Source organism: Manacus candei, unplaced genomic scaffold (assembly GCF_025592945.1).
Source record: "Manacus candei isolate 608988 ecotype Guabito, Panama unplaced genomic scaffold, ASM2559294v1 h1tg000076l, whole genome shotgun sequence".
Taxonomy (NCBI): domain Eukaryota; kingdom Metazoa; phylum Chordata; class Aves; order Passeriformes; family Pipridae; genus Manacus; species Manacus candei.
This window is the reverse complement of record NW_026138124.1, coordinates 9,096,371-9,119,350: the sequence shown is the minus strand read 5'-3', so window position 1 is coordinate 9,119,350 and position 22,980 is coordinate 9,096,371. Positions and strand designations below refer to the sequence as shown.

General features: G+C 45.7%; 1 protein-coding gene across 2 annotated transcripts in view; it reads right to left on the bottom strand.

The window, feature by feature from the left end:
- CLTC (clathrin heavy chain) overlaps positions 1-22,980 on the bottom strand; it is a 29,779-nt gene that overhangs the window by 3,820 nt on the left and 2,979 nt on the right. Inside the window, exons 2-31 of one of the 2 annotated variants that reach the window (XM_051809981.1) lie at positions 18,172-18,379; positions 15,843-16,111; positions 15,129-15,290; positions 14,218-14,331; positions 13,650-13,823; positions 13,313-13,510; positions 12,485-12,685; positions 11,755-11,907; positions 11,327-11,449; positions 10,913-11,050; positions 10,663-10,827; positions 10,375-10,555; positions 9,825-9,988; positions 8,168-8,293; positions 7,464-7,606; positions 6,858-7,092; positions 6,396-6,518; positions 6,156-6,301; positions 5,811-5,994; positions 5,299-5,491; positions 4,690-4,847; positions 4,385-4,549; positions 4,179-4,286; positions 3,901-4,068; positions 3,591-3,740; positions 3,185-3,316; positions 2,914-3,024; positions 2,117-2,287; positions 1,750-1,971; positions 674-694 (exon numbers count right to left, since the gene is read on the bottom strand). In XM_051809981.1, coding sequence (XP_051665941.1) covers positions 674-694; positions 1,750-1,971; positions 2,117-2,287; positions 2,914-3,024; positions 3,185-3,316; positions 3,591-3,740; positions 3,901-4,068; positions 4,179-4,286; positions 4,385-4,549; positions 4,690-4,847; positions 5,299-5,491; positions 5,811-5,994; positions 6,156-6,301; positions 6,396-6,518; positions 6,858-7,092; positions 7,464-7,606; positions 8,168-8,293; positions 9,825-9,988; positions 10,375-10,555; positions 10,663-10,827; positions 10,913-11,050; positions 11,327-11,449; positions 11,755-11,907; positions 12,485-12,685; positions 13,313-13,510; positions 13,650-13,823; positions 14,218-14,331; positions 15,129-15,290; positions 15,843-16,111; positions 18,172-18,379 — 4,806 coding nt within the window. The remainder of the gene's footprint in view (positions 1-673; positions 695-1,749; positions 1,972-2,116; positions 2,288-2,913; positions 3,025-3,184; positions 3,317-3,590; positions 3,741-3,900; positions 4,069-4,178; positions 4,287-4,384; positions 4,550-4,689; positions 4,848-5,298; positions 5,492-5,810; positions 5,995-6,155; positions 6,302-6,395; positions 6,519-6,857; positions 7,093-7,463; positions 7,607-8,167; positions 8,294-9,824; positions 9,989-10,374; positions 10,556-10,662; positions 10,828-10,912; positions 11,051-11,326; positions 11,450-11,754; positions 11,908-12,484; positions 12,686-13,312; positions 13,511-13,649; positions 13,824-14,217; positions 14,332-15,128; positions 15,291-15,842; positions 16,112-18,171; positions 18,380-22,980) is intronic. The other variant, XM_051809982.1, reaches the window with a different exon arrangement.

Here is a 22,980-nt window from a genome sequence, read left to right as displayed (position 1 = left end):
TTATATTATGTTTTTAATGAGGTAGCAAGAGAAGTTTAGTGAAGCTGAAGAGCTTGAAGGCAGTCGTTTTTGGACAAGTACTAGGAATTTACTACAGGGAAGAGAACCACAGACTTGTCTAATAGCTGAAGTTTTAAGTTCTGTGTGAACTAGAGCACCGTGGGGATTAGACCAGCACCATGAGAACTGGACACCTGAGTGAGGAGGAGTCTCTTCTGAAGCAGCCAGTATCTACTCTGCCTACTGTCAGCACACATTAGTCATGGTCAAGGGATCAGAAACTGGATCACAGTCCTTAACCAGCAAATGCCAGGTGATTTATGGCTCACTGATTTATGGCTCCAAGACTTACTGCAGGAGGTTCTTCCAGTCAGATTGGCTGTCAAATAGTAGCACTTGTGCATTGTTTCAATACCAGGTTGACTGTGATCCAACTGATCATCTGGATGCCCTTCCTGAGGACCTATTAGCTTATTAGTAGCAAATGAATCTACTTTTCTCCTACAGCACTAGCTACTGAGAGTTAAACAATTTGCATATGCTTTAGTGATATTTTGTTTGGGGAAAAAGCAGTAGCAGCAGTGTAGTAAACATAGGAAAGAAAAAAACTCATGCAGAATCCTTAGACTTAGTCCTCCAGACTTAAAGATGGAAAACAAGAATCAACTTTCACCTTTTCCTTTATTGCATCAACCTGCAAAGGAATTCAGAAGGTGCAGCTTAGAAAAATCAAATTCCATATTTAGCATATAAAAGGTAGAAACAAAAGCGTCAGGGAAGAAATAATTAAAAGGTACAGGCGAGTCAAAACAAAGATACACCAGAAGTATCTGCTTTAGAAAGGCAGCTCTGCTTGTTGCTGGCTCTTACTGCAGTGATTTCACAGCTACACCCTAACCCTGCAGCAGACCATGGAATGTTCATCTTTAATCCTGCTCCAGGACTACTGTTCTCAGAGGCTTAGTGTTACTTGGTACATCAGCATCTCTGACAATGTTACTGCTCAGACAGTCCCACCTCCCCCAAACCCCAGCATTTAAGGACAGGAGATTGGCTCCAGGGCTGCAGAGTCCTGCCTTTGCAAGGAGCTGCCAGGCAAATCTCCAGACAAACAGGCACTCCGGTCTTCATTAACTCCAGCTTTCATGGAAAGAGTCTTAATCATTAAGGAATTTACACCATTTCACTGAAGATGCTCTAAAAGCTTCAGCTGGGCCAGTCTTGTAGTGATAGCTGGATTTAACTCTCATCTGTTCAAGTCTGTCAGAGCATTGCCAAATACTTCCCCCATCCTGAGTCACTTCGAGTAAGAGCTGAGTCATAATTAGTGCCATTAAGTGTCAGAGCCACGTTCTAGAGTTAAATGCACAGCAGAACAAGTTATGTCCAGATTTAGCTGTAAAGCTTTTTTAGTACACAGTCTAGAATTTAGTTAAAGCTTGATCCCAACTGGGATTCCTGACTGGCACAGCATATGAAAAGCCTGAGTCCTGGAACTACTTTAAGACACTGCCCATGGTCAGGCAAATACTACTGATGTAGGTTCTGTAATTGAGAGGGTGGAGCCTGCAAGTGTTTCAGCCTCTTAGAGGGCGAAGTCTCTCCCCAGATGGACTGAAAAATAAGTGTGGACATGGACAGACAGACATTTGACAAAGCCCAAATCGATGTTAGTAGCAAGCAGACAGTCTCAAGGCATCACCACAGTGACTAACAAGCTTTTGGTGTTGGAGAAGCACCTGCTCTTACCTTGGTCAAGTATTCCTTCATGACCTGAATAAAGTATGGCATGGCAAAGTCCATAATGTTGTGCCTCCACGCTGTTTCCAAGACAACATCTGGCCTTAGGAGATCGTAGCAGGTGAAGAGACAAGCACCAAAGCATTCTCTCTTGTTCTCCTGCAAGAACCACTGCAGCAGCTCCTCTGCCAGCTCAGTATCTTTGGATTCTGAAGCATACTGCATTGCATCCTGCAACAGGACACAGCCTTTAGCCTCAGGGGCCACAGAACAACCACTGGGCGTGGTATTAACCGAGTTCAGCCTCAGAGCTTGGCCAGAGAGTCATGGCCAAAGGAGGCAGGCCTGCTAAGCTCAGTCTGAGGGGTGGCCTCACCTTGTAGAGCCTGTCCTTCTTGCAGAGTTCCACGCTCTGCTTCCAGCGGTTGTTCCCCTTGAAGAGATAGGCAGCGATCCTCCGGAACTCGATTAGCTCGTGTTTCTCCAAGCGCTGAGCCAGAGAGATGTTGTCAAAGTTGTCATAAGCATCTATAGAAGTCCTAAGAGCCTGAGTTGGGCAGAAAAAAAAAAAAAAAAAGTTACTCACACCTCAGATGCACAACTGCATCCTCAAAATGCAAACATTTGACAAGCACGTAGTCCTGCTTCCAGGAGGGTGAAGTATTCCAGAGACATCTACTATTTTTCCTTTGACACACATGGAGTTTTATGTTATTTCAGCCAGTACTTTTCAGCAGTGATTGCTGAGGTGAAGAGCCTCTTCATACCAACAGTAGAACAGACAGACATAACTGTTTGCCTCTTCTGTGAGTTTTTTCCTTAGTACCCACTGTTTGTCTTTTATAAATAGAAGCTGGTCTGTCACACTCATAACACAGTAGCCACTCTACCCCCAGTAGGAATGACACAAAAAGCTCCCAGAAAGCCACCAACAGTTCTCATCCTTGGCTGGCCCCATCTAGTTCAATTTGAAGTGTCAAACAATACATACTTAAGGAATTCAAGTTAACAGCAAGCAGGTAAAAACTACTGAAAACAAGGACCCTGTGTTTCCAGACATTAAACAGACTGAGAATAGGAGGTGAATCCTGACACAGAAGCCAGAGATTCAGGAATGGCCACTTCTATCCCAAAGCACAGACAACATTAGGTATTAACTGCTTCAAGACATACCTGGTAGTCTTCTTCAATAATGAAGAGGTTGTTCAGGGACTCATTCACTGATTTGTTGTTGTGATTTTGGACTGAGCGCAGGTAAGGCTTAACCAGGGGCAGCTGTTTAACCTTCAGGGAATCAGGGAGACACATTTAATTCCACTTTTTGTAGAAGTCTCAGCATCTTCCCTGTGAGGCAGGGAAGCAGCCAAGCATTTTAAAATGCTACTACAGATAAATGCTTTCCCAGCTGCAAGTTTTGATTTGAGCTGGATAGTAGGAAAATTACCTTTGTGAAGAAGGTGACAGCACGAGTGTGGTCAAGCCGAGGGGACAACACCATCAGCAGATCATTGAGCAAGAGAGGTTTAAATTCCAAATAGAATTGAACTGCCTTGTAATACAGCTCCACATTGGCCACCTGGAGATGAGCAAAGATGCACATTCAGAGCACAAGTGTGATTGTAGGGAAATCCAAATGAAAGACAGACATAACTTTAGGTAACTATGCAAAACTGAGCCACTCAAGATTCATTCTTGTCTCTAGAAATCTCTTTAGTTACTGTGAATTGCAGTTGCTTTGAAATTATGTGGCAATATCAAGAACTTTGCATTTCAAACAGGCTACTAACGAAGGAGGAGAACTGAAGTGCACATAGCAAGACATTTACCTCCTTTCACTAAGAAAGCAATACCTTAGTGATGATATCTTTGAACTGGCCTTCTTTCCAAGCATCTGTTGGGTGATTCATCATTGTGATTATGGCATTATCATACTCTTCATACTTATCATACAAGAACACCAGTTCGGCCCAGAGATGGGCTTGTTCTGCAGCTCTCAGAACCTAAGAAGAGGAATAATTAGCAATATGTTAACAGGGAATTCCATCAGTGGCCATGAGTGCTCAGGCTTTAGTGCCATTAATAACCTCAAGAGCTGCTATTTCAAAAGCCAGGGCATAGAGAGATGTGTTTTAAGCTAAATTTAAGGCCTCAGATACTCACCTTGGGGATGTTGACTCTGGACCAGAACAGCTCCAAGTGCTCCCTCATTTTCTGTGGCTTGAATTTGGAGTAGAGAATTGCTAGCTCTGTGAACATCCCCATGTGTGCTCGCTCAAGCCCAAGTGCTGCTTCCAACATAGTTATCAGCTCCTCAAAGTAGCCACGATCCTACGGGATACAGAGACTTCACATCAGGAACCATCCTGACTCTGCAGCTCCAGTTTTGGGCAGAGCTGCCATGAAAGAATTGAACTGTGTAACAGGAGCCAGTTAATTACCTGGTAATAGTTGATCAGCTCCTCCAACTCATCCGCGTGCACCACAATGTGGAGCCCACACATCTGAGCCAGGCGGAATTCCTTCCCGTCCACGCAAGCGAAGCAGACCTGGAAGGGACAAGTGTGTTACTGTTTATAATCCAGGCCTTGAAGTCTCCTTTCAGGGGACCTCTGGAGACCTTTCAAACCCAGCCAGCCAAGTTCACCTCTTTCCACGTGCGGGTGCTGTTTGCTTTCCGAGCCCCGTCCACGGCCGCCTGGTATTCCCCGAGGTGCACCAGAGTGGAGGCCAAACGGCCGAAGTTGGACACGTTGTTGTACAACAGCTTGGCTGCCTCGTACATCTTCTCGTCATAGCAGCGATCACCCACCTGAGGGACAGCACAACAGGTCAGGATTGCACATTTTCAGCCACTGGCTGACATGAGATGTGGAGCATTTGAGTTCCACCTTTGTGGTCAGCAAGGCTGAAGGAGCTGTGATTCAGCAAAACCATCCCACTGTCACTCACTTGCTGGATGTGTGCGTTGTTGGGGCCATTGATGAACTCCTCCAGCTCTGCCAGGCGGTTGGTTTTAGCAAGAGCAAAGATTAATTCTGTTTCCACGTATGACTCCCGGGCCTTCTTACGTGCCATCTGGAGATACTTCACCAGTTCTTCCCAGTTCCCTAGGAAAAGCAGTTCAGAATTTTTATTTTCCACCCTTGAGGACACTTAAACTATACTATCAGCTCGAGCTAGTTGGACATAAGTATTTCTACAGCTATTCCCCAGCAACCAAAACCAGCTTTCATACTGGTATGTCCTTCACACACATACATTACATTAATAAAGTCACCTTACAACAGGCCTAACTAAAATCCTGGTCTTTAACCTCATGCAAAGACTCCCTGCTCTGACAGAAGTCTCCAACTAGCTTAAGAAGGTAGTTAAAAGACCACAGATTATCTGCAAATGCAATACACTACCTTTTCCCATTCTCATTTAGGGCAGTCTTTGCAGGACCAGATTCCTCTACTTGCATCAAGATACAAGTCTGGCAGAACTGCAGTTCGAGCAGACCAGGCAAAAGAGCTGAGCAACATCAACAGCAAAGATGTAAACAAAACTTAATCATACCACTGGCATTAGCAGCTTGAACAACCTCCATGTATGAGGAAGGATCATCTGCTTTAATGTAGGAGTCAATGGCTTCCTTTACCATCCCCTTCTGGAGCTGTGCCTTGGCCAGCTGGCTCCACACCGCGGGCTCATTGCAGCGCTCTGCGAACTCGTACGCGCGGTCCAGGTTCCCAATGTGCTCTATTAACACCTAAAAATGGGATAACCAAGATCAGCCACTACCACAAAGGCCGGTTTTACGGGACACCAAGTTGTGTTTTATGTTCGTTTTTCAATGGATCCACAGCTTTTAAAATAGGCACTAACCACACACAGCCCACACAGCGTGGGTGATTTCAGCCTTGCAAAGTTTCACTCACTACAGGGTTCAACAAACAACATTTGTCCTACTTCAAAAGACACTGAGCAGCTTTGGTCACTCTGCTCATCGGTGGTAAGCACTCAAGTCACAAGTTACCAGCCAAGCCACAAGTCACAGGGAGTTCTTACAGCCTGAGATTTGAAGATACCTGCACAGCTGATGTGTTGACATCGAACTTCCTGAAGATGGCAAAGGCCTCCTCGAAGAGCTCGTTGCTGATGGCTATGTTGGCTATGTCTGGGGCATCGTAGTTGTCCAGGCGGTTGATGTACTCCATGACACGGGTACGGTCGGCCTTGATGGCTGTCAGGATGAGGAGGTTCTGCAGGTTCCTGAAGATGGAAAGAAAACATTAGTACTTATCAAGAAACCATCAAGAAATTCACCCTCCCCTCTAGAGAAGGCATTAGTTTATTTGCTGTTCCATATTACAGCAATTTAATGCCTGCACCAGGTAGAATTCCAAGCTTTCCCATGCTTGGTTTTTACTCACCTGTGCTCACTGAACACAGAGTTATCAAGAACTATTTTCTCCAGCAGCTCAATAAGCTCGTTGGGAAGGTCTGCAGTCATGAAAGCCTTCACAGTAACAGAGACTTCCTCGGGGTCCTGGGTCTCCGACAGCGCAGTCTGGACAACCTGCAGGTACAGTCAGGCAATCAGCAAATCAGTCAGGGCAGGTACTACAGGTCAGGGTGGGACAGCCAAGGCTTGGCTGGCCTGTCAGTGGTACCTGGTCGATGAGGGGTCTCCTGTAAGGGTTGCTCTCCAGCAGCACACTGGCCCACAGTTCGGGGTCTTTGCGACGAACTAAGTATCGGGAGAGACTCTTGAAGAGGGAGTTCTCATTGCACACCTGGGGAAAGGCACAGTTTGCTCAGAGGGAAGCCACAGCTCTCCAGCCTGCAGTGGATAATTGTACTGCAGCACTAAATAAACCTGCCTGAGAGGCTGACTAGAACCTCAGGCCATGATACTTCCACTAGCCTCCCACTTTAGGCCGTGCAGGAGAGTCCCCCATTTCTCATTAAGCTGCAGAGGGAGATTAAATAACCACCTCCTATTCCACCAGAAGCGTGCAGTTCCCAGCTTAATATTTTTAGGAAACAAATGCTTTTGTCATAAACCTGAGCATCTATCCCATGACACTCATGTCAGAACTCGACCCACAAGCCAGCTGCCTTGGCATACATACATTAATAAGCTCCAAATCGCACTGTCCACGCTCATAAGCCACACAGGCCAGGTGAGGGTCCCTCTTCTCACAGTACTTGCCAACAACACGACTATCATAATAAGGATTCTCACGCAGGAACCTTTCGGGGTTGTTGTTGCTATCAATGTATATTTTGGCCAGTGCATTGTGAGTTGCAGGCTCCTCACAACCCTCGTGAATTCTTGCTTCCAGCCAGGGCAGAAGCAGCTTCAGCCTAGAAGGAAGTGATTGTCACATTAGAGAGGCTGAGTAAGTATCCACTTGCACAATTTCTTTGCTATAAATAGGACAGAGCCAGGAACTAAACCAGAGTTACAGTACTCCATTTTAACCTGCATTTTGGTTGTTAATATAATGGTGTAACTTTCTGATCCTATGAAGAAGATCACATGCCAAAGACTCATCTCATCCCCCAAAGATGAGATCCCCACATGAGCCAAGGAGCAAAGCTGGTTGCTCGCCCAGTGGCAGCTTCTGGCTGTGTCAGTACCCGCTTTAGCTGTGTGATGAGGACATGCACTGATGGATGAGCAGTGTAACACAGCCAGACTGGCAATTGGTAACAGACTCGTAGAAGTTTAATACCTGTTTCTCTTCTCAACCTCTGCAACAAGCTCATCAGTCGAAAATTGACCTCTCACTACAAGGATGAGGTTCTTTATTACATCTTCAGAGCAATCCACATCAAGCAGTCCCCCAATAACAACTGGCAGACGGCTTGGATTCACCTAAATGGGATCATTGAAAGAGGTCAGTGTGTGGTCCTGCAGCACAGGCAGCCAATACTCATCCCCAGAGCTACAAATGAAGGCTGCTTGTTACGACTGACCCCATCTTCCTGCCTTTACTCCCAGCTTCCTGAGGTTCTGGACAAGGTTGGAAGTCAATTCTTCAGTCAACAGGTATTCACATCCCAGCTCAGTGGTTCCCTAATGCTCAGTTCCCACAGGAAGAGCTCCTGAACAATCCACTTTGTCCCTGAAGGAGAACCTCCCCCTCCACCTCTGCAAAACGCTGGGAGTTAAAATCACCCCAAGAAGCCCAGAATTATTCCACCAAGTCTTCCTCCTTCAAGAGGCACATCAGTGGGGGTTACTGCCCAACCTGGCTGAAGAATAAGATCTGATTCACATCAGGGCTGATTTACTGGAGGCCACTAACAGGTACTTAAATAGCAGTCTCAAGTCTCAAGCTGTTTGCAGAACACTTTCTATATACAACTATAGGCACTGTGTTTAACACTGGAAAGACTGATCAGTTTGCCCCATTGAAGCCAAGCTGGAACTCACCTTCTGTACATAAATCTCAATGTATTTTTGGAGATTATTTCTGTACAAATACAGCACCAGGTCGTGGACAAAGTCAAAGCGATCGCACACAATGATGAGAGGCAGCTGGTCAGTGAGTTTGGCTTCCTAGAAAGAGAACAGCTTCAGTAATTTGGTTTTGCTCTTGGGCTTAAGCAGACAAATACGGTCACTTAAACTGTTAAAGCAGCTGAATTTGGAAAGCTGAAACTCAACCAAATAATGACAGCTTGTTGTTCAACTAATTGTTTGCAATATGTAGCAAAGTAGGAGTACTCACTCCCACTTCGGGGCATGGAGAGCGAGAAGCTTTCTGGAGTTTAACCCTGCATGGCAGAGTCTACAGGGTTTTACAACACAATACAACTATTACAAGTCTAAGCTAGAGAGAGTATTTTTAGTTGCCACTGGTGTTTGGTGTGCAGGATTAGCACTCTGGGATTTCAAAACAAATTTAACCAAGACTAGGTTAAGTTGTGATTCATCACGTAAAACTTATACACAGAATTGACTTCGAGTGCCATGTGCCTTGTGGTACCTCCTAGCTGGGGATTTAGAGAACTGTAGCAGTACTGCTAAAATTGCTTATCAGATTAGTTATCTAAAAGCATTCCAACTTTCAGCATAAGGTTACAATGGTTACAGTACAGAAGCTTAGTCTATGTGGCAGACAGTATTCCGGATGCATATTTCAGATCACTTATTCCAACATGCACATCCCAGAATATAATCCTACATAGAAATTACACTTAAGGACTTTACACAGGGAGGCCTGTACTGGGAGATTTACCTGGTACATGTCCTGCACATTCCAGACATGGAACAGCACAAAAAACAATAACTTTCATCAGGAATTTGACAGCTTGATAACATATCTTAGGTGGCTTGATCAAATGACATACCTTACACCTCGGTGACACCAGGTTAGTTTTAGAGAATTCTCTTGGGAAGAGTTTTGCCATCTTCAGATATGATCAGCAAAATCTAAGACTATGCTATGTAACCAACAAACATGAAGGCAGGAAATGTTCCCAGATAAAATTTTCCCCTCCCACACGGTTCCTCAGGTATTTATAGTAATGTTGGGTTTGTCAATAAGCTCGGGACTAGGACCACAGAACTCTGAGCACACCATCTTTTCCTATTCTTCAGCAATGTTTCAGCTCTGAACCCCAGCAGTAACATCAGTCAGCAGCTCTTTATGGAGCCCAGAACTCCTACAAAGCATTTATGGAATTAATTGACACTATTCACTTGTTGTTTCTGCAGTTGCTCAACTGAAGTTGATTACACTGGAAATAATCAAGTTAGCAGCTCGTTTGGGCATTATGGTTGTTCTCACCCTTCCAAGTAACAGTACACATCTGTTAACAAGTTCTAGGTGAGCTGGTGCATTTACTACATTTTAGGAGTTCAAACCAGATTAATCAGTGAGAGACTGATCTGACAGATTCTCCATTGTTTAGATAATATTCCAGGCTCAGACTTTATTAGGAGGCACTGTCAACATGGTAGCTACCTCTGGTGTAAAAGGACAGTTGGATCCTTAAGTGCAAAGGTCAAACTCATCTACTTTCAACACCATGTTTTATCAGAACCCCAAACAGGCCAAGACAGTCCAGTGTTACCCAAACATTACCTTGAGGAAGTTTTTAACACGTTCTGGATCATAGCAGTTACTTTCCCTGCAGATTCTTTCCACTTCTTTAATCTGTCCTGTCTTGCAGGCAGCTTGAATATACTTGAAGTGCACATCTGGATCCTGGCTGAAGTTTACAATAGAGCCCAGGAAATAAAACAAACCTGGAGAGAAACAATCAACACGTTATTCTGCTGGTCTTGTTGAGAAGTACAAAAGCCCAAATCCCAAAGGCTACACGAAGTCAAGATGACCATTTTGGACAAAGGAAAAAAGCCAGCAGCTTCTTCAGTTTACATTTTACTACATTTTACATATATTTTTCTACAGTTCCAAACTTTTCATAACATTTCATAAAAACAAAATATGCAGAAAAATATGTTGGTGCCCCTCCTCAAGGGGGAAACTTTAAGGTTTGGGCCAGGTTTCAAGACAGTTTTGAGGCCTAACTACTCGAAGTTCAGTACAGCTTTCCGGATTTCAGCAGACAGACATGCACACATGGGTGAGGAGGTGAGCACCAGCTCCTTTTGCAGAAGTACAGACTTACCTTCAAAGCTCTTGAAGGACTCAAAGAGCTCAATGAGTGACTGTGTTGACAGCTGTTCATGGTATTTTGAAGCCACCTGGACACAGATCTGCAGGTTCTGACGGATGTTCGCAGACAGCATCGCACGCAGACACTCCAGAGAGTCTTCTACTGACAGGGACCCAAAATAATTCACTAGCCACTGCGAAGACACAGAAGCCATTTTAGACCCAACCAGATCACTCCACACTCTGAAAGCCATTCCTGATGGCCTGGTTTTCTGTAGGTGCAGGATGTTTGGTGTCCTACCTCAGGGTTGAGGAGGTGAGTGTGAACAACCGCACGCTTGATGTCGTAGAGGTCCGTGAAGTGCTCGAGTGCTCTCTGCAGCAAACCAGCCTTCTCACACAGCTGAGCTATGTGAGCCCGGTCGTAGTGAGTAAACATTTGGTTTCCCAGGATGGCATCTGCAACCTAGAAGGGATATTGGAAATTTCCCTTAGTCCCTGAGGACTGTGACCAGCTCCAGCCACGGCTTATGGGGGCTCTGAGCACACACCTGAGGGGCGTGCATGAGGTTCATCTCAAGTAAACGTGTTTGCAGGGGACCTTCTGAGGGGCGGTTATTCTTCAGTGCATCCAGCAAGAAGGCTGTACATTGCTGGATTAAATTATATTCCATAAAGACATCCACAATCTGCAAAAAAAAAAAAAAGGAGGAAATTTAGGCTTTTGATTAAAAACTGGAGGTATATTTAAAGAAAGTACCGTCAAGTGCAGCTGCCAAAGCTAAACCACTTATTCTGACACTGCACTAAGCTGTCATTTAGAAAACCAGGCATGAAACAGCCTTGTCCCACTAAGGTAAATCCAAACTTGTAGTTCAAAATCTTTCTCTGGTAAGAGAAGCCACACTCTTTAACAATTCAATGCCTTGAACTTGGTAAAGTTTCAGTACAGTCAAGTTATTTACCTGTGTTATATCTGCAAGAGGCTCTTCATCTTGAACAAGCATTTGTGCAAACTGCTGTCCTTGATCAGGGCTGATTCTCATTACATTCCTCAGCAAAAATATCCAGTCTGGAGTATATCCAACCTGGAGAGAGAATGAAAAGTAAGAGCTCAGCAAGAGCATTTAACCTTGTTAAACATAGAGTTCAGTAACAGCTACTGTTAGATTACACAACCCAGTCAGGATTTCCTCTTTTGGAAAAGGTTACATAGAGAAGTATAACAAGATACATGTCTGAAGTCTAGCAGTAGTTACTCATAACAACTTTGAGGGTAAAGCAGGTACTGCACGGGCTCTCAGATTCCCCCACAGTTACTCTTAGTTGCTTTGGAACATACACTAATTATTCTTAAATGAAGGACAGATATGGCAATTTAATTTCTTCTCACCTTCTTAGCATACAAAACAATCTTCTGGACTTGTCCTGTTTCAGCAAAACACTGGATGACCTTGTTTGGAACATTGGCTCTCAGATAGACACTAAGTGCTAGTGTAGGATCTACAGATTTCACAAGGTCTCCCAGTTCCTCTGAGCACTCCAGCTGTTTAAAGACACAAACACAGTCAGCCCACCCTGCCATGCCGTGCTGAAAAGCACTACCACCTTCTTCCTCATTTATTTTCCTTTTGGACTTGTTTTAAAAAAAAAAAAAATTAAGCTTGATAGCCTTAGCCAACTGTTTCAGCAGTGATTGTTCCTCATGCTGTTCCACAGGAGTCAAAGGCATTTTTAGAGCTAAAAAGAATGGATGACACATATCAGCATGTTTCTGGGGCTAATTACAGAAGTGTAAGCACAGCTCAAAGCATATGCAAGGCAGCATCCAAAGGAGTGGCTTGGCAAGAACAGCAGCAGCTCAGAGGCTTTCCATCCTGGCTGCACCCTGCTGGGATTTGAAGTGGAATGAGTGAAGCTCCGAGGGTTTGATCGATTCCCCTGCAGGAATGTGAGTCACAGCCATGGGTGCAGTGAACACCTATTGCTCAGCTGGGTGAGCACACCAGGGACTGAGGAGCTCCCAGATGATTTTTCCTGGGGAGGTGAGGAAGCTGTCAGGTATTTATGTGTGTGTGTGTCCCCCCTGCCCAGGGCTCTAAAGGTATCGACCCCAAACTCACCTTATCTTCTTTTAACCATTTCTCCAGGAGCTGCTTTCGGCCCTGCTGCAGAACTGGCCTGCACAGCTCCAGGGACTCGTATTTGTTCAGCTGCCCCTGGTCCAGCAGGATTCCAAAGTACTGGAGCAGAGGGGAAGTCTGTCCTGGCTGAGCTGGGACGCTCTGGAACCGGCGGATGGTGTCTGGAGTACGCAGGATTCCCTGTCAGACAGACACAGGCACTTTCATTTCCTTTGCTGCTATTGTGGCTTAGCAAGAGTTTCTCCAGAAAGCTGGAGTTAATGTCACTGTAGCTGTCACAAGCATTTCTATGTTTTGCCAGCCCAGAATGTCAGGAGCAATAAGGTTGAACATCAGCTCAGACACTGTCTGAGATGTTCTGACAGAAAATGTGCTATAGTAGCCAGTTAGATTTGTTTCAGTAGGACTGCAAATTTAAGTTCAAAATTAAGACATCCTTCTCCTTATGAGCAAGTTCCTTTCATCTAAATTTAGTCCCTTGGTCTGTCCTTTTTATCTTGTTTCCAGGTGCAGCCTCAGCCTGAAGTTGTCTTTTCACAGACACTTTTTTAACCACTGGACAAGTAAAGCTAAGTCCCAGAAACATTATGCCTCATAGCCACTACTTCACCATTTATTCCTCCCCTCCTGTGTGGGCTTTAAGACCACCCAGCACAGAATCACTACTCACACCCAGCACCCCAAGTACTACATCAGGGCAGGAGCAGTAACAAGACTCTGGTCTTGCCACTCAGGCAATTCAGCTTTCCTGAAGCAAGAAGCTTAAGGCAGAGGAGTTCAGTGCTGCTCTGAACACCAGCCCATTACCTTTGGGGCATTGGCTGCCACTTTTGCTGCCTCAGAATAGTTCCCTTGTGCAAAGAGTGCATTGAATTTCCTGGCAAAGAGCTCCTCGGCCCCCGCCAGGTTGTTGCGCACGGCCATCCGCAGCGCCAGGTCGGGGTTCTGCAGCACGTTGGTGATGTAGGGGATGATGTTCTCCTCTTCCACACACACTGACAGCACCTGCACAAACACCAAGGGAAACTTCCAGTTAGCCCAAATATGACAAAGTTCATTTTTGGAAACTTTTTATGAGCTCTTCAGTGCATCATTAAGGGCCGGTGGGATCAGTTAAATAAGTTTCCAGGGCAAGTTTCCTTACTTGTCCCTTTCTGTTCACTCCAATAATTCCAGCTGTTGCTTCGTGCTGTGCAGTAACAAATATGGTCTCTCCACTGATTCTGTTCATGTAGATACAGGTGCCAGTTTCCAGGTCATACAAGTGGATGTAGCCATATTTCGTGATGAGAAACACCACATCATGCTTGTCACTGATCTGCAAAACAGAAATAGATGGATTGAATGTGGCACTGGATAAATGAGCGAGTGCTTTTGAGGCTCAGCAGACAGCTGGGCCATTTCAGGACAACCAGAAGTGCTGGTATATTTTTACTCGAGTAGTCACAGTAGAATGATGTTGGAAGAGCTTGAAAAGCAGCTAAATATACATGGATATTTCTTCCCCAAATAAGAACGTGCTGCCTTTGAATGGTGCTTGTCTGCATGTTTACTTTATCACCACTGAAGCAGGAGCAGCAGCCACACCAGTCACACCAGTTTAGGGCCAACCCTGGGGTCAGCAGACTGACCACCTGGCTCCCAGTGCCCTGCCACTGTCCCATCCACCAGGAGAAGCTTTGTTCTCATGCTCCTGTTGGCAGCTGCCATACCTGCATGGCAACAGGAAAGTCACTCTGTGCTTCAGGAGGGAAGAAGACATCCACAGCTTTCTTTGGAAAGGGCTGGTTCCCAGTAGGAGGTGTGCCAACTTCAATGATATGCAGCTGTGCAAGAGGCAAGATCAGTCTGTTAGTTCTTGTATCTCATTTATTTAACAATACCTTCAACAATGAAACCACAGCAATTCTCTCACTGCTGAGCCCTAATCCCAAGCTTATGCAAAGACGAACTAAGTCAGTCTTCCTAAATATTTTCACTGACTAAAGGTGTGGCACATGGAATTCATGTACCATAGGTGAGGGAAACAGTTAAATATGATCCTTAGGTAGCCCTAGTTACTTGGAAGTTTCAGGATTCAGTTAAGTCACTTTATATGCACTCCTTCAACTTGGTTAACACTCTACAGTGATGGTTCTGAAGATGTTTCTCTGAATCTAAGCTTTTGTTTCAGCTGTCAAAGTAGCTCACACAATTCCAGTGTTGCCATTGACCACTAATTTAGCCTCGTAATACTAGTGCTTAATTTTTTTTTTTCATGCAATAAATTGGAAATAAGTTAAGTCTGATACTGGGGATCAGCATCAAAGAAAGATTACAAGAGCTTTTCCCTCAAGCTTAGCCTGTGAAGCTGGGAGTCACATGTTTCAAGCAGCTCATTAGGCTGGTCATGACATGCCACTTAACTTCATGACTCCAAACAGGCTCCTGCTGCATCAGGTAGTCCCTGCTGGGAAGCTCTGTATGCACCAAATGTCATTTACATTATATATATATGCACTATCCAGACCCACACAGTCTTTCACTTGTTTGTTTAAATGCAACTTTTTGTATTAAACCCCTGGTCTTCCTGAAAGCAGATAACCAGGGTGAGTCTCTAAAGATACTTAGAACCAAGCCTTACCTTACCCCCAGCTTGGCCTCTTACTGCAAAACAGAAGAGAGTGGATTCTTCAGCATTTCCTTCCATCTTGAACTGTGCAAAGCTGGCTGCATGTCCCTCGATGGGCTGGGACACTTTTCTATCTACAGAATACAGCTGCATTGCTCCCACAACACGGTTTTGCTGGACAAGGCAGAACAAGAGTCAGGAACAACAGGCGCTCAGACAGTAATTTCATTTAAGTTAGTGCTGGTAAATATGTTATATCAAGCTGAAGTCTCATGCCATGCTTTCTCTTACAGAGGCATCACTTCAGACTCAATCTTGTACAATGTTTATATCACCAAATCAACCAGGTTGGAAAAGACCTCTGAGATCCTCGAGTGCAATCTTTCCCACCTCATCACCCAGACCGTGGCACTGACGCCACATCCAGGCTCTGCTTAAACACCTCCAGGGACAGTGACTGCACCACCTCCCTGGGCAGCCCATTCCAATGCCCCATCACTCCCTCTGTGAAGAACTTTTTCCTGATGCCCAACCTAAACCTCCCCTGGTGCAGCTTAAGACTGTTCATACCACCACGTATACAGTTACACTAACGCAGGATTTTCAGTTACACTCATTTGAAGATCAGGCATTTCTACGTAAGAAAACAAACACATCACTGCTGCTCCTTTAGGAGAGGCAACAAGACGAGCTCTGGGGGTGCCCTGGCCTGCTGGGGTGAGGTACCTGTGCGGAGATGCCCGTGAGCAGGAGCCACTTCTGCTTGGCGTCGGTGCGGTAGTTGATGATCTGGCAGCCGGCCAGGCTGGAGTGGCGGTCGAACATCTTCACGGGCTGGGACTCCCCCTCCATGCTCCAGTGGTAAACGGCGTTATCCGTCACCAGGGCCACGGTGTTCAGGGAGATCCACTTCCAGAAGGTGACATCGTCTGTCATGGTGTGAGCCTTCATCTTGCTCTTCATCTCGATGTTGAAGATCTGCAGCGTTTTCCCAGCTACAAAACACAGCCCGGTCAGCAGGGGGGCAGCGCAAGCTCCGGGGAAAAGTGGGAGAGCTGCACTAGGACACGAAACCCTCGGGACTCCCTTCAAGAAAAAGCTGTTCTACACCAGCAGATCTGCAGGGACCAGCTGGTACTTTTAACCAGAGCACACTCCTAGGGCTCATTTTACCAGTTTGCCACTGCTGAGCAATCAAACAGATGTGGAGAACGGGGTGGCAGGGGACAAAAGCTTCAGCCACACAAACAGGTTGTACGAGACTTCACGTCCACCCAGACCAGGTTACAATCATGCTGAGGCTCTTGGAAGTTGTGGGGAGGGCTATGCCAGTGTCATTAAAAACTATGTCCACATCTGTTTAAAGTACTAAAAAAGGCACAACACGGAACAGTTAATTTGGCAGAGGGCTTTTGTAACTCAGGCTTGTAAACCAAAACCTTTGGGTTGCACTAATGGGATACACAGCTACTGACTGCAAACCAGACCAACAAACTGTGCAAGGAGAGGGATCTAGTGACCAACACAAGCTCTAGAAGGCAAGAGGGAAAGTTCTCCAAATTACACAGAATGGTGCATACAAACATCCTGAACAGCCACCTGCAGTCGTTGCTACCAGCTTTTACAACACAGTGGCAGAAGAAATTATTTCTTCCTGTTGAGAAGATAAGAAGGTTCTGACCAGTTCTACGAGTTTTAGGAGAGAGTTATTCAAGCACATGCTTGTGTAGCCTGAGAGGAATATAAAAGATCACATGAAACTAGATGCAGGTCAGAGTATCTGCTACAGTGAGTAACTGCAGCTCAGCTTGACAAAGTCACTGTGCCACAAGGGCCAGGGCCTGCACTCACCACAGACTGGTTTAGTCCAAAGCCACCATTAGTTCTGCAATTGTTGTGAGATGCTGAGTCAGGAGTTTCTCCAGAACTTGGAGAAATGTGTCTCCTACAGAGTTACTCAGGCAACAGCAGCAGTTTGGTTCCATATCTAGTGCAGCTGGAGCTTTAGATCAGGGGAAGGGACATTCAGGTAACACAGATCCTACATGCTGTGCAAGGGGTATTACCAGGCAAAATCTAGATTTGAGTCAAAAGGGTCAGTCCTGTTTATAAAAAGTTCAATATCAAGATCCCCATGGTTTAAGTACACCTTGGGTTCTTGAGGGGATTTTAGGAATCTTAAGGATTCCCTTGTTTGGAAGGGCATGAAAAACCTCTGGATTCTAAACACCACTGTTCAGCCATGTGCACCATAAATCTGAGCCATTTTATTCTGCTTTTTCTTGTCATAAGACACAACAGGAACTAGTACAGTCAATTGAAATAACTCACCATCTGCACACACAAGAAAGCATTAAAGTTGTGACAAAACAGTAGCACAGTATTAAGGTCAAAGTTAATAACATTGGATACACACAAATCTTTCCATTAGCAATACATGCATTTCTAGAATGACTGTATTTAAGGCTTTTTGGGCCTCTTAGGGAAAGAGATGAAAACTTCTGGAGACTCCAGAGAAATGCTTGCACTCTGTATCATCAGAGATTTCAAGCTGGATGGCCTTGTACTTCATTCACCACACAACACTTCCCTGCATAGTTTTACCCTTCTTATCACTGACTGATATAATAAATATGCACAAACTGGTTCACTGGCCAGACTAAGGCCTTCAGGAATACTTCCCCCCCTTCCCAGCCTTAGTTCTCCTTTCTGTAAGGAGAGGTGTAGTTGATTGACCTTACACACTTAGGTCATGATTCCTTAAAGCCCACACTTTCCTTCCAGCTCTCCTTGCTCAGAAGCTGGAAGCTTTTGGACTGAAGGAAAAACCCTCATCCTAATGACCAGCAAATGGCAAGAAGTCTCAGCTGCAGCTTAAAGTCCAGCTGCCTCCAGAAGAACAGCAAATGCATTCACCTTAAGCTCCCATTAAGCTGTGGAGAAGTGCTAAGGGATCCTCCCACATAAATCACCTGAGAGACCTCAGTCACTCCCAGCCCAGTCCTACAGAAGGCTCTGCAGCCACTTCAAACAGCTCTTTCTCAGGAGTTCCTACCTTTGAGTGCAATGACTTTGCTGGCGGGGTTCATGATGGCGCTGTCGGCCGAGATGGGTCTCCGGATGGGGTTGCTGGGGTCGTTCATGTCGATGATCACCACCTGGGCCTGCTCTCCCACCTTCTCCCGGATGCAGATGAATTTATCAGACTCCATTGTCAGAGTGCTGAACCCAATGTTTGCTGGGTTGATGCCCAGATTTTGGAGCTGGAAGAGAAAAGAGGTATAATGTTAAATTATTACCTCGGTCCAGCCACAAAGAGCTTTTGTGACAGTCGCAGGAGACATCTGGCTTCACATGGGTTTTTTGTGACAATACAACCACGCTGCCCAAAAATGGCATCAAGTGCTTGGGTACCTTCCCTTCAAGGTCCACTTACAGCTTACCATTGAGAACTCATCTTGGGAGCCCCTCACAGCACAGAATCACAGAATATGCTGAGCTGGAAGGGACCCACAAGGATCAAGTCCAACCCCTGGCCCTGCACAGGACCATCCCCAGGAGTCACACCAGTGTTGAAGGCACAGTGAACTCTCCTGCTCCTGGGAGCTGTGCTGGAGTTGCACTTCAGTCCTCACTCTCACCACCTTTCCTCCCTGAACTCATTCCCCTGAGCTATCACTATTTCAAGCTTAACATCACACGTGAGGTGTCTGAGCTTCATCTTTATCCCTGCAGAGCTAAAAAAAGCTCCCTGTCTAGCAATTAGCTCGTCCTGTCTCACAGCAGGAGGCAGAGCCAACACACAGGAGATGGACACACTGAAATCAGAAATGGCTCATGCACAGCCCTACTTAACACAAGGTGTCAATAAACCACTTCCTTCTCTGCTGAGCTCCAAGTCTTTGAATGTACACCCTGAAATCACGTTTCTTGCAACAAAACATTTTAGTTAATGGCACTCTGTGGTGTTTGCACCAGGCTACTGTATGGGGGTGGCAGCAGTAAGACAAAGTTTAGTGCATTTTTAACAGTGAAAGTGCAGAATGGGCAGTTCATCTCCCACTGTCACAGACACAACCAGCTTGTTGGTGGATATACCTTAAAAGCTGCAGAGCAGTTCTCTGCTATCAGAGGAATTATCACTATTTTTCTTCCTGGGAGACCTTCAAGCCCAAGGTCTCCCGAGAAAGGCGAGTCCTTCAAAGCCATTTTGGGGTGATTGTGGTGGTTTGGAGCACTCAGCCCTTATCAGCTGAGCTCTGCACAGCTCTGAGAAGGCCATGCCCCAGCTGTGCTCTGCCTGTTTGCAGCTCCTGATAAAGAGGGTGTTTTACTCCACTTCCCCTTTGTCCAGGCTTTCCAACAGCACACGAGGAACAAGTCACATCCAAGCTGTGGCACAGCAAGAACAAGCTTCACAAAGTCACTTCCATGGGAGATCTGTTACCCAGGGAATACCTGACAATAAAGCCAGCAGACTTCAAGCAAGAGACAGTCTTTGATCAGCTCTTCCAAGAGAAAACTGTCCGAATGCTACAGCTATTAAAAAAATAATGAAAAAGAAAGAAATAAAAATCAAACCCTACATCCTTGACAGGTCCAGAACTCTGTCAGACAGATTTAAGCAAGTGTTTGAGGCCTGGCACCCCAGAACCTGACCACACATTCTCCAGCAAGGTGGACCACTTAAAATTCCCTTTCCCACACTGAGCAGTGTTCTCTAGACCTGTGTCTGTGGGACTGCACAGGAGCCAGGCAGGGTTATATGGAATCCAGGCAGGGTTATATGGAATCCAGGCAGGGTTATATGGAATCCAGGCAGGGTTATATGGAATCCAAGCACACCCCTGCAGGGAGAGAAGGTTGGAAGATGTGGGAGTTTGATCTGGTAGAGCTGGAGTGACTTACTGGGATGTGGCATTTCCTTTTGCTGGGGCTGCAAGTTTCACAAGAGCAAAATCATTTATCAAGCACTAAATTGCCTCGTTAATTTGGTAGAGGGGGGTAGTTTGAGTGCCAAGCAGTAACTCACAGCACTACACTCAAACACTGTGCACAGAACAAATCTGAGCAGCAGGTCCAAGCAGATGGCAGGACCTCTTAGGGAGCTCCAGACAAACCCACCAAATCAAAGTCACTTGGATATTGCAGGACAGATTTACCTTAATCACAATCAAACTGCCATCTGCTGGGTGGCACATCTGAGGACTAACCCCAGGGACTGGGGGGAGATTTTAAAAGTGGTACTTCCTAAACTTCTCACTATTTTCAAAGTGAGGTGTCTCTTTGCAAAGATTCAGTCAACTGGTAAGGGAGCTCTGAAGAAAGCCTGGAGAGGTTTTCTGATGGAGGCACAACCCTCAGGGAAGTCTTTAAGTACACACAAGCTCCTTCTGCCAACGTTTCATCTTAACAGACCCCAGTGTAGGAACCACGTCAGGAAGTCAATTCTAACTGTGACAATCCCTGCCTTTGATTGCACAAGTGTCACCAGCCAGGAGTGGCACTTCCCTCACCCACTGGTGAGGCCAACAGGGACTTTCCTTGGCTGCTCCAAGGATGCACAGAACTCTTGAACAGAGATCATTCCCTGGAATACAGGTTGTTTTCTTCCCCAGACTGGCTAAAGTCCAGGTGAGCCAGGCAGGCATGTTTAGAAAGCTGAGCAGAGCAAACACAGATGAAGATAACTGTGAGGAAATGTGACAGCAAATATTCCTTTGGAGGCTTTTCTTGTGAAAATTTCAATACTATTCCATGTACAAACTCCTGAGCTGCACTACAACCAAAGGAGTACAGGGGGTTGTGGGTTTCCAACCAATTTACTACAAAGGGAAAATAACCCCAAACATTTAATATTGCACTCACTACATTTCACTGATTCACAAACAAGTTTAGAAGACTTAAAAAAAAGAAGGAATTTAAGACAGCCGTACATTTTACTACAAAAACCACTTCCTTGCCTTTCAAGCAGATATGAAAGCAGAACTTGCTCACTGTGCTTGGGCAAGTGATTTGCAGTGGGAGTTATTTTGCACCCACATCTGTTGGGAAGATCAGTGACACCAGTCTCCTGTATGGAATAAAGTGTTCTGTGAAGCAGAGTGGAACCATGAACCAGACTGTCAGGGACAGCAGCAGCTCCTGTCGCCCTGAAGGACTCATCTAACCCCAGATCAGATACTTCACTCAACTGCAGGCTCTGCTGAACCATGAAATTCTGGGATGGCATTTATGTGAACAGCACTGAGATGTGAATCATCCTAACACAGCGAGTGAACGTCTGATTGCCAGGATTATTTTTTCAGTGGAAGATAACTCAAGCCCATTCTTGGTAACCTACCCAGGGAAGTTGTCACATACATGTGACATCAAACTGAATGGTAAAACTGCTGACAAGAGTCTCTTTGTTGACCCCTTCCTGTGACAGTCCCTTTCCTGTGACAGTGCTTAGTTGTCACATAATTTCTCCTTGCCTGCGAGGAAGGACACGGAACTGCTGAGCACACATTTCACCTCGACAGGATACAACCACTGCTCTTGTGGCCACAGGCAGCTGCTCAGTCCCTGCCCAGACTCCTTATCCCCATGCAGCCAGAAATCATGGAGCTGGACAGTGCCAGCTAACAGAAAAATTACCAGTCCTCTGGGAAGCAGGAGCTCCTGGATGTGCAGTGAGTCACATCAGCTCTGCCACAGGCCATGTTTCACTGGGCTGGATTGAACAAGGCAGACACCAGGCTACATTTCAGCTGCTCTTTTAATTCCATACAGGAAAATCAGAAAAGCAAACTTAAGTTACACCAAAAAATTCCCATTTGTGCTGCTCTGGTAGTGCAGTTGTGCAAGAGTCCCACGGCCAGCCCCTGGCTCCAAATCCATCACTCTTCCCAGAGCAAGGTAAGAGTCACGGCGTGTGACAGCCTAGGAAGTCATGTTTTCAACAGATAAGGGACCTCTCTGCCATTCAAGAGCTCTTTATTTCTATATCCTTCCTATTTTGTGCCTCCCCTGAGCAGGCCCAGGCAGCCACCCCTCTCCCAGCCCCAGGGTGTGTTGAGTGACTGTTTGAGTCCCAAACCACCCTGGGGCTGTAGCTGCTGACACTGGAGCTCAGAACCTCTGGCTCCCTCTCCTCCTCCTCCGTGGTTGGGGCCCCAGTGCCAGCACAGGGCACTGAGCAGCCACCAGGGCAGGCCCCTGCACTGCAGTGCCTGCTGGGAGGGCCATGCCCAGAACAGCTCATAAACTGCTTAACTAATTGCTCCTATCCAATTAGCTCACACACACACACACACACTCACACACTCTCCTCAAGACATTTCCATTCTTTGTTACAGATTCTCCCTCTGTGGGAATACTCTAAACTCACTGGCTTTAGGAATGCAGATCCACTAAGAAGCAGAGCAAGAATCCCACCCAACAGCATTAGGCAGAGTCCTCTAATTCCTGACTTTTATCCACCAGAGATGTAACTGCTCCAAACTAATGCTGTTACAGCAGAGATTTAGTGTTTTAGGCTGTATTAAACTGTCTCACTGTCAGCACAATACATGGAAATATTTTGTTGTTTGCCATTGTTAGAGTAAAGTATTGAATTGACATATTTTATTCCATGATGCCTTGGCTGTCCTGTTTTATTCTCTGGCACAGCTGTGACTCCAGAGCCACCCAAGTGCCACCACCCCAGGACAGCACAGCTGCCATTCAGGTTTGCTCCATCAATGAACAATAGAGACAAGGACCCTTTTCCTAGTTTTAAAAAAAGCAGTTCTGTATTGGCATCAAGCACACAGCCTGAGCTGGCAGTTCTCTGCCTTACAGAACAATTAAAAAATTTCTTTCTAAATATTTAGGTGCAGAA